We start from the raw sequence: 11111 nt of genomic DNA, 5'->3' as shown, positions 1-11111 counted from the left end.
TATATATATGTGAGCCAGAGGACAAGAAGACAGCTGGCACTCACTCTATAGTGAGGGTGTGTTCCTCTGTCCCTGTAGCTGGTAGCACGGTACTGTGGGCTGATAAGATAGGAAGAAAAGAGATTTATTTGGCTCCCAGCTCTGGAGGGCTAAGGCCAAGGGGCTGTGTCTGATGGTGGCCTCTTTGCAGGCAGAGTCCCCAGGTGGCACAAGTTGCACAAGACAGGAGACATAGGCACGTGTGCCAGCCTTGTCCCCAGTCTCGATGCCCCCTCATCACTACAGTTCATTGAGTTTGCACCCTCCCTGCCTCCAAGCCCTAGTTTCAGACGGGACAGACAAGGCCGCCCCATAGCATCAAGTGTCTGTACCGTGGCCTGCTGTGTCTTCACAGTCAAAGGGGACTTGCCTCTGCAGCCCCATGACAGGAGGGGCTGGATTCAGAAAGTCCCCCAAGCCCGTGAGCTCAGACATGAGCACACCACCCTGGCAGGACCCAACTTGCCTTTTCTGGCCCGGCTGCTTCCTTTATCCGGGATGTTTCTCAAAAGTCTTCTATTATAGAGCACCTCAAAAATAGAACCATGTAACAGACTCAGGTCCCCTCTCAACCTCCTCAGGCTATTCATACTTTAGTCCATCTCCTTGTTTCTCTGCCTTGTCCCTCCTTTTGCTTTGAAACCAAACTCACATGCCAAACTGGTCTATCTGTCTGTATGCCAGAATGAATTTGTAAAAGACAGAGACTAGAAATACATGACAATCCTATTTTCCAAAAATATTGACAGTTCTTAGCTAAGTATAGTGGTGTGGTCCCATAGTCCCAGCTACTTGGGAGGCTGAAGCAGGAGGATCACGGGAGCCCAGGGGTTTTTGAAGTCAGCCTGAGGCAGTCTTCCTGCCTTAGCCTCCTGAGTAGCCAGGATTGCAGCTGTGTGCCATTGTGCCTGACTAAGAATTTTAGGTCTTTAAAGATTCTTAACTTTTTTTTTTTTTTTTTTTGTCCTGCCTATAACCATGTTAAAACAATAACCACTTAGAGAGGAACTTAAATTCTTCTAGAAAGAGATCAGGTAGTTTCCACTACCTAAGTGGTTATTGTTATCTTAGAGAAGCCCAGGTTGTACCCACAGTAAGTGGTAGTTTGTGCTGTTACTCTCAGAAAAGCAAAATCATCCAAAACCACAGTTTATACAGAATAAAATCATCCCAAAAGACAATAGAAGAAAATAAATAATAAGTGTAATAACAGTTTTAGCAAAACCAGAAACAAGTTAGCAACTTCAGATTTGTTAAGTAAATGGTAAGTGCATGATTAGCACCCCCCCATCTGCTGTGTCACTTAATCTCTGCTCTGCCTTCCTGTGCTGAAGGTGGCAGGGTAGAGTAAGGGAAACTGAGACCCAAAGATGAGTACCCCGTCCAGGGTCACACGCAAGTGTGGGGGGTGGGGCTCCCAGGGCTTCCTCAGCTTGAGCACCTGTGTGTCTCCTAATCCTGCTCCTCATTCTCAGGGAGGCAGCAGGCCAGGGAGGGAGCTCAGCTGCACAGGGCTTGGCTGCACAGGGGCCTTGGTTCCATCCCCAGGAATACAAAATAAAGCAAAGAGAAGCAATGCATATTGTCAGGCTTTTGCAAAGATAAGAAAGAAAAAAAAATGAGAGACTAAAGAATGGAATAACCTGGGTGTGGTGGTGCGCGTCTGTGGTCCCAGCACTCTTTAAGAGGCAAAAGTATGCCCGTAAGTTCAAGGCCAGCCTGGGGTACATAGTAAGACCTTATTTTAAAAAGAGCAACAAAACCAGAAAAGGACAGGGGATGTAGCTCAGTGCAGGTGCCGTGGGTTTAATCCCTAGTACTAGGGGAAAAAAAATGAGTAAGAGCTACTTGGCAGGCTGAGGCAGGAGGATCACATGTATGAGGCCATCCTGGGCAATTTAGCAAGACTGTATCTCAAAATCAAAAAGGGTTGGGGTGTAGCTCACTGGTACAGCCCTTGCCTAGCATGCATGAAGTTCTGGGTTCCATGCCCAATGCCAGGGGAAAAAGAAAAAGAGCTTTAAACTTAGGAAAGTCTGGGTTTTTTGTTTTGTTTTGTTTTTCAAAGTAAAAAATGCCTTTATTGGGGGTGCAGAGAACACCACATCAGGAAGCAGGGATGTGGAGGGCCTGGCTAGGAGAACAATGGCTATATGGGGCCAGGCTGGAGGTGGGATTTAGGGGAGTGGTCTGCATGACATGGCAGATAGTGATTGGGCAGAAGGTGGGAAAAAGGAAACAGGATGTTGTAAAAGGAAAGTAGAAAGTTGTAACTTGATCCTGGGAGGAAGGCAGGGCTTGGCACATGGCCTCCTGTGGCCCATGCCATATTGAGCAGCTGCCTTGATGACTTAGCAGAATTTTTACTAAGGTGGAAAACTCATCACTCCCATCTTTTGGTTATGGGGGCAATGACTCTTTTTTGCTGAGTAAGAGCATTGTCATGATAGGGGGCGGCAGGATGACAGTTTATATCCATGGGGAAGCTGGTGCCAGGGGTCTTGGCCAGAACAAGGAGCTCATTGGCAGTGATAGTGCACATCCTGGATTGGAGAAACCGTGAAAAAAGTTTAAAAATACAAGGTGCCATGAGAAGGAAAGCAATTATCAAGAATAGTGGGCCTGAGAGAGAGGAGAAAGGGGGTCCATGATCCAAAGGCATTATCCCACCATGACCATGACAGAGAAGTGTAGCCATATCCCAGCTGTTGGCGTTTTCTGTTGAGGTAGTTGTGGCAGTAATTACAGAGGTTTTTACCTTTTCCATGATGATCCCAGATTTATTTACGAAGTAACAACATTCCTCACCCAGAATAGCACAAGTGCCTCCCTTTTTAGCTGTTATAACATCCAGTGCGCTGTGGTTTTGGAGCCACCACGGAGTTGATTTGGTTTTGCCTGTTTTATTGATTTTTATTTAGGAGAGACTAGCTATGGTGTCTTTTTTTGTTTTGTTTTTTTTTTTTTTTTGGTTTTCTTCCGGTACCGGGAATTGAACTCGTGACCTTGCACTTGCCAGGCGGGCACTGTGTCGCTGAGCTAAATCCCCAGCCCCTATGGTGTCATTTAAGGCCTGCTGAATATAGTTAGTTAAGGCCTTGATATGTATCATATAACACTTTCTCTAGACAAGATCTGGTGGTTTTTAGTAAAAGGAATCTCACATATTTATTATTGGTTTTATCTGTATGGTTACTTGGAGTTTTGTAATCTCTAGGCAATAAACCAATTTTTTGGAGACAATATTATTATGGCATTGCTTTATACACTTGTGGTATACTTTTCTGTTGGATGTTTAAGATCAAGTTACAGTGAGACCTATATTAATTAAAATTAACTTCTTGCTATCTGTCAAGATCAGTTAAATCTCAGGATTTACCTTGGAACCATGTGCAGTGCCTCTCAGTTCTGTCAGTGTCAGCCATCTGGATGAGTCACAGCCATTGCTTGACCAAGTTGCTTTCCATGAAAGCTTGGGAGACTTTTTCTCCTGGTGACTCTCAGTAGGCACACTATACACTGTAGAGTCATTTTCCTCTCTGGTCCCGTAATCTCCTTGATCAGAAGATCAGGGACTCAACTGAGTTATATGATGTTGCAGCAGAGGTTCTCTTATATTCTGGGTCTTTATTGACCTTGGAGGGCTTGGCTAAAATATTGGTTATCCTCTTAGCCCATCTATCTTTCTAATGTTTGGTCTCTAAACCTCAGTTGTTGAACATGCAGAAGAGAAGATTAATGACATTATATTGTAATGGGAGCAGTGAACTTAATTATAAAAATTTTGTCTGAGTGTTAAGCACCTGGAAATATAAAGTATAACCAGAGAACCGTTACTTCTTACCAAGCATGGGTGTTCTAGTAGTTGAATCCTGTGGAATGTTAACAGACAACAGTTGTATAGTTCTACAAAGAAAATTTGAAATAAAAAATCATACATAGTATTGTAACATAACAGGCATGATGACATTTTTGTAGCACATTTAAATCTCCATTTTGGAATAGAATAGGCCTCTTAGTCAGTCATCTGTACCTAATACATAAGGAGCTTTTGCCTAACTTGTTGTCCTTAACTAGGATGTCACTGAAGAAATTTGTAACATTGGGCTGTTTGATATCTAAGCATCTCTAAATGTAGTGGCACACACATAGCATATACTGTACGTCACATAAGTTTTTGTTAAAAGGTTAACATTTAAATGATGACCTCATGTTGTCCTGACATGAACCTCTTAATACAAATATCTGGAGCATGAGAGAAATGCAGATGTCTGAATCTGAAAGAAAATATCTGTCACTTTTATAAACAATCTCAGTTTTACATTTTTAGAATATTGTACATTTGGAAGGCATAAATACATTTAATACACCATGAAATTGACAGTAATGAATTATCATTATTTTGTTTTTTAATCTAGTTTCGTATCAATAACATATTTTAATCAGAAAACCTTACTGTCTTATTTTTGAGGATTTAACCTTTTGACAACAGCTAGTGTAAACATATCACAATAATACATTTTGAACAATATTTTTTTGGGTGTCTCCCATAAGGCTATGGAGATTATTGAGGCTTCCTATTAATGAATAAGTACTGGAGAAATTTTTCCAGGGAGCCACTTCCTTATTCATCAGTTGGAGTCCTGTCCAATAGTTTTTCCCCACCCTGAGATTTTAATTTAATTATCTTAACAATTTTTATGTTGTATGAACATCCAATTACAATATTTGATGCATTAATTTTGAACAGTGAGAGACTTTCAAGTCATAATACATAAACAACAATATATATAACATTTACAAAACCAATTTTGACATTCTGATCATCTGGCAACCTTGGTGGAAGCATACCCTTAATTTACATAACATTTATCTATAAGTCAAAATAATTTCTGACAATTGTTTTAAAAATCAAAATATATAAAAAGAAGAAAAATTTGTTGAGCTCCAATAAAACAGCTGCTTACAGATTGGACAGAAAGACAAAACACAGGGCTGGGGATATAGCTCAGTGGCATAAACACCTGCCTGGCAAATGCAAGGTCCAGAGTTTGATCCCTGGTACTGCAAAAAAAAAAAAAAAAAAAAGACAAAACACATACATAAGACAATTTGCTTATAAAATCAGAGTGCACTCAAATATATTTTTGGCCAAATGGAATTGTAATAATTTTTATAATTTTTTAAGTTTGTAATTATAAAGACTAGTCCGAACTCCTTTATTTTTATTTTTTGTAGGTCTATTAGCAGAGATCTCTTAGAAGAATTTGGAAAAAATTAAAACCTTTTATCTATAACCAGTATATTTTTAGTACTTTATTTTGTCTAAAGAATACAAACAACTTTTGTGTCCCTTTCTGTTACGTAGCTTTTAGCTTAGTCATTTTCATATACTCTGTCACCTATTTAGACCTTTTTTTTAATAGTTTTTTTTATCTGTTTAGATTTAAAGGGATAGAGAAAGAGAATGAGAACAAGATAGGGAGTGGGAGAGAGAGAGCGGAAGAGGGAAAGAGAAAAAGAAAGAGAACTAGAAAGAGAGCGTGTCAGAGAATGAGAGCAAGAGAGATCAGGCAGGGAGAAAGGAAGCGGACATGAATAAGGCCCTCAGGGCCTCCTACCTCACAGAGAGGGAGTGAGGGATGGGGAGGAAAGAGAGCCCGTGGTCAGGGTTAGTCTGGTGTCTGTGGTCAGCTTTGGCTTGTGCTGCTTTTTAAAGCGGAGTTTGTTGAGGGGAGAGGGTGGGTTTAAGGATGATGTAAAGGTCTTTGTAATGTAAATCATAGAAATTAACCACAAATTGTAACTCTTTAATATAGGTATGAGGATTAGCAGAAAAGGAACCTAATTTATGAAAAATTTGAGATAGGCCAGAAAGAGTAAAAGGGCCATGAGCACGAACCAGGCCCTTGGGGCCTGCCTGTTCTCGGAAAGGACACATAAATTGAGGCTGGGAAGATGGTGCCTAACTAGAAGATGGCAGAGGGTGGGAGGAGCTAGGACAACATGGAGGTGGGTGGAAGGAGGTAGGACTGAGTGTGTAGAGCCAGGGGTGAACATGGTAACAAAGGGGTGGAAGGGGAAGAAGTGGAGGTGGTCGATGGTGGAGAGAAAGTGGGAACCAGCTGAACAGTGGGCTGGGGAGATTGAGGAGGCTGAGAAGTAGGTAAAGGGGAAGAGTTGGGTAGCTGACTGAGAAGGTGAGGCGGGGGAGGTTGGACATGAAGCTGAGAGGGTTGGAAGAAGAGGGGTGAGCATTAGGCTGGGGAGGTTGAGAATGGGGCAGAGGAGGGGCGAAAGCTGGAGGTACATCCTCAAGAGGATCACGGGAGGAGTCAGGTAAGGGGTCTGGCAGTGTGGAGCCGGCCAAGCATATTTGGGCTGGAGCCGGCCAAGCATATTTGGGTTGTTCCACATGCCTGAAGGAAGGAAGGACATGCCCTAAGGGCAATAAAGGCTTGTATGTAGATTTGACCCCATTTGCCCTTGTGGTAACACAAATTATCTAGGTTTTTGAGGATATTAAAATCAATCATTTTGGCTTAATGGTATCTCTGAGCCTGAGAGTGTGTGTACTGGCCAAGAGACAGCTGAGTGGAGTATGTTTTGAGGGATGGGAATAGTATTTCCCATTTTGTGGCCCAATTAAAGTGAGCCAGAGGCTTAATCGGCCTCTTAATCAGGGAAGACTGTCACCCTCGTCGGGGTGCGAGAGTAGGAAAATACCCAAATCGGCCCTCCCACTTACCACTGAGAAGGCAGAAGGTGTCCCGAAGGACGCAAAGGAAGAGAGGGAGTCCTGACATGGGCCCACAGTTTTTGGAAAATGAGAGAAAATGAGGCAGGAACTCCTGGAATGGAAGGAGGCTCACCTGTGAGGACTGGAGCTGGCCGGTGTTGGATGGAGGCTTGCAGCGTAAATGCAGGGGCGAGAGAAAAAGGAGGCTCATTGGCAGGGGGGCTCAAAGAGCCACATGCCCTAAACCATCCAAGTCATGGCACCGATGTGTTAGGTTTTTGGCACAAATAAAAACAGAACAAAGTGAAAAAAATGCCTTTATTGCAGGCATGGGGAAGACCACAGCAGGAAGGAGGGACGTGGAGCTTCTAGTATGTTTTGTTGTTGTTGTTGTTTGGTTTTGTTTTGTTTTTTGGGACAGAGTCTCACTGTGTAGTTCAGGCTGGCCTTGAGTTCACTATGTAGCCCAGGCTGGCCTCAAACTCAGTGATCTTCCTGCCTCAGCCTCTGAGTACTGGGATTACAGGTGTGTGTCACCAAGTGTGGTTTTTTTTTTTTTTTTTTTCTGGTTTGTTTCTGAGACAAAGTCTTATGTAGTTCAGGCCAGCCTTGAACTTACTATCTAGCCTAGGCTGGCCTCGAACTCTGCAATCCTCCTGGCTTAGCCTCACAAAGGCTAGGATTTTTTTTTTTTTTTTTTTTTTTGGTTTTTTTCCGGTACCAGGAATTGAACTCATGACCTTGCACTTGCCCAGCAGGCGCTGTACCGCTGAGCTAAATCCCCAGCCCCACAAAGGCTAGGATTACAGGTGTGCACCACCACACCCAACTAGGAAAGTCTTTTTTGAAAGGCACTTTACTGTGCCCAGATGTGTTTTGCTGTAGCTGGCAGGGGGAGGGTGTGGCACTGGGGCTTTCGGGATGGCCCTGCCTGGCAGAGCTAGGCTCGTCCAGCTGCTGTGGTTCTCACCATACTGTCCCTGGTCTCTCCATGACAGGGAACAAGTCTGACCTGGCTGAGCTTCGGGAGGTCCAGCTGGCTGAGGCGCAGAGCCTGGCTGAGCACTATGACATCCTGTGTGCCATTGAGACATCTGCCAAGGACTCCAGCAACGTGGAGGAGGCCTTTGTGCAGGTTGCCACTGAGCTTATCATGCGGCATGGGGGCCCCATGTTCAGCGAGAAAAGCACCGACCTCATCCAGCTGGATAGCAAGGACATCGGGGAGAGCTGGGGCTGCGGGTGCTGACGGGCAGGGCTGGGCTGCCTCCTTCCCTCGGGCTCTGCACTGCAAGTGGATGCTGGGAAGGAGGAGCCGGACTCCCTGCAGTGCCTGGTGGCTGGGGCGGTGGGCTTCGTGTTCTCCACATTCCAGGACTGCCCTGCACCTGCCAGCTGACCCCAGGGTGGGATGGGTTGCCCCATGCCGCCTTCTCCTTTGCCCAGTGATCTTGACTTTGTAGATTCTGCCAGACTGTTGGGGCCTCTGTCCGGAAGTGAGCAGGAGCTAGCTGGACCGGCTCCTGAGTGCAGCCTGGCGCTGATTCCCCTGGCCCAAAGTGGTTTCCTCCCTCGTACCTACCACAGCCCTGGACGTCCCCTGGGCCTGGCTCACTGCCCTGTCAAGACCTCAGTTTACTGGTTCTGTGTGGCTTCTCATTTTCATCAGCACAAGTGTGGGGATCTTGGCCCATGGCAGCTGGACATGGCCACAGTGGCCAAGCCTTAGGCCTGGAGGGCTGGAACCTGGCAGGAGAGGGAACCTGAGGGAGAGCAGCCACCTGGAGGCAGCAGCGTGCAGTAGAGCGGTAGAGGGTGTGTTCATTGCCTCAAGGCCAGGCTGGGTCCTCAGCAACAAACCTCAGAGCTGCCTGTGTCCACCCCTGAGTCTAAGGGCCCTGGGGACCTGGGCGCCCAGCCTCATTCCCGGTGCGCAGATGCTCCTGCCACCGTGTTCGATCACCTGCTCCCCTGGGACTCAGCAAGCCCAGTTTCTCAACAACAAAGGCCTCACCTGGAGCCATGGCCAGGTCACCTGCATCCCCTGGGCCTGTAATGGCCTCAAGCTGTGCGGGGTGCTGAGGTTGGACAGCAGGTGGGGACCCCTAAAATACAGCGCTATCCTCTGGGCAGGGAGCACAGGAGCCTCCCCGCCCACCTTGGCCCTGGCAGGAGGCGCTGTGCTCTGAGGTGTGGGGAGCATTGACACAGTGCTGGCAGCCGCATCCCACCCAGGTGGCCCCTGCCTCACTCCAAGCTCTGTGGCCGCGGAAGCCCCTTCTCCAGGGCAGGGCATAGGCCTGTGGCTGAGCATGGCACCCGTGGGGAGCGGGGTCCAGGTGGGTGGGGAGCTGCATTTCCGTGCTCATTCCCAGCAGCTGCCGTACCTCTGCCATCTGCGATGCTGGGCCCGGGTGTGCCTGGGTCTCCTGCTAGTTCCAGTTGGCCTGTGCTGTTTGCAGGGAGTACCGGTACCACCCTGGCCCTGCACTGCTGCTCCTGGCCTGAGAGCTGTGCCAGGGCTGAGGCCCTTGGGGTCACTACCTGGGCACAGAGGTCACTCGGAGGCTGACCCTGCAGAGCCCGGCTCTTCTGGGGAGACGAGCGCACCTGGGCTCAGGTGTGGTCCTCAGGGCACAGGGCTGTGCTGCAGTGCTCCCGCTGCCACCGCCCAAAGGCCTGGCTCTCTGCCTTGGGGTGGACCCTGCGCCATCACCTGCTCTCTGGGATTCCCAGCGCCAGCACGGGACGGAGCTCTCTTGTCACCTGGGGCTGTGAGCCACTGCCCTCTACCCACTGCCCACCACAGGCTGCCTGGGCAGGGAGAGCAGAGCCGGCTCCGCCAGGACTCTTTCTCCATGGTGGCTCCTCGGCTGGCCCCGCCCCCAGGGTGCCATGGCGCTTGTCCGCTTTCACTGTGCGCAGTGTCAAGGGTGTGGGACGGGAGCCCCGGTGCGCCCACAGGAGCAGCCTGTGCCAGGTTCAGAAACCCAAGTTGCCCTGCATGCCCTGCCTTCTTTCCCACCCCAGTGCCTCCGTCCCTCCCCATCCACTCCCGCCCCACCCTAGCACCCCGATCGCTCCCCGTCCTCTCCTGCCCCACCCGACTCCCCGCCTCCCTCCCTGTCTTCTCCTGCCCCAGTGCCCATCCCTGTCCTCTCACCTGAGTGCAGAGGGTTCCAGTTCCGCTGCCCAGGCCTCAGCTCTGCTCCGTGGCGGGTCTGAAAGGTCACCTGGCCCGGCGTTCCCAGGGCTCTTGGACAGGTCCACACTCAGCCTCAGCTTCTCTCCTGTGCATCCCATGCTGTCCTGGCCACCCTGGCCTCCCTTCCCGACCCTTCTCCCCGTCTCCATCCCTCCCTCGAGTTCCTGTCACTCAGAATCCCACCAATGACCCGCAGGGCGCAGCTGAGTCTCCTGGGAGAACCGGTCCTTCCCTGCCCCGCGGCCGTGAGGTCCCCACAGCCAAGCTGAAGCCATTTCAGCGGGAGCAGGGCCCACCCCTCCAGCCGCAGTGCCAGTGCCTGTGTTGGGCTCCCTGCCCTTTGGGCTTGGGTAAGGACACAGAGAAGTGCGGGGGACAGAAAATAAACCAGTGGCCAGTGTCTCCTGCCCACTGCAGGGCCAGCTCCCAGCAGCCTGGCCTCTGGGGCCAGAGGGAGCAGTTTCCTCCCTTGTTCCCAAATCACCCAGCAGAGAAGCAGCCCAGCAGGGCTCCCGTATTCCCTGGAAGGGGTCAGCGCCAAGGTCACGGCCCTATGGCCCGAGAGCCCGGGAAGCCCCATTCACGCTGAATTCAGCACCCTCTTCCCTGGAGGATGCCAGCCAACCGGCAGCTCAGCCCTGAAGCCTGGACTTGGGGGACGGGTGGAGACCTCAGCCAGCTCAAGGTTGCCATTTGCGTTGGGAGTTTTTCACCTTACCTATTTATGAATATGTACATCTTTATAGCAAATGTATTTTTTAAAACATGGAAAAATTACCTTTATGGAAACTTTAAGAGCCAGAGTGTAAAAGGCTTCACCCATTAAACCAATTTCTGTCAGGAGCCAACATGCCCAAGACTGGTTTTGTTGCCCGCCAGACGGTCCCCTGTGCTTCCATGGCCAGTCCACCACCTGGAGCTGTGAGAGACCTTCCCCAGCCCAGACCTGTGGGCCCTTGGGCAAGAATTGCTCAGAGCCGGGCGTGACGGCGCACGCCTGGAATCCCAGCACTCGGGAGGCTGAGGCAGGAGGATCCTCGCGAGTTCGAGGCCAGCCTGGGCTACAAAGTGAGCTCAAGGCCAGCCTGAACTGCATAGCAAGGCCTTGTCTCAGAAAGACAATAAATA

General features: G+C 48.9%; 1 protein-coding gene across 1 annotated transcript in view; it reads left to right on the top strand.

Moving 5' to 3' along the window:
• The window catches only part of Rab43 (RAB43, member RAS oncogene family), a gene marked incomplete at its 5' end in the record, with an annotated part of 32520 nt that extends 21689 nt beyond the window's left edge, over positions 1–10831 (top strand). The window contains 1 exon segment of the mRNA XM_005386994.2: positions 7777–10831. Within this exon segment, the coding sequence (XP_005387051.1) occupies positions 7777–8027 (251 nt within the window). The 3' untranslated portion in view covers positions 8028–10831.
• Positions 10832–11111: the final 280 nt, after the last annotated feature.

Source organism: Chinchilla lanigera, unplaced genomic scaffold, assembly GCF_000276665.1.
Source record: "Chinchilla lanigera isolate Chin_1 unplaced genomic scaffold, ChiLan1.0 scaffold00028, whole genome shotgun sequence".
In the NCBI taxonomy this organism is placed as follows: domain Eukaryota; kingdom Metazoa; phylum Chordata; class Mammalia; order Rodentia; family Chinchillidae; genus Chinchilla; species Chinchilla lanigera.
The sequence above is the reverse complement of the archived record's forward strand: the minus strand, read 5'-3'. Positions and strand labels throughout refer to the sequence as shown.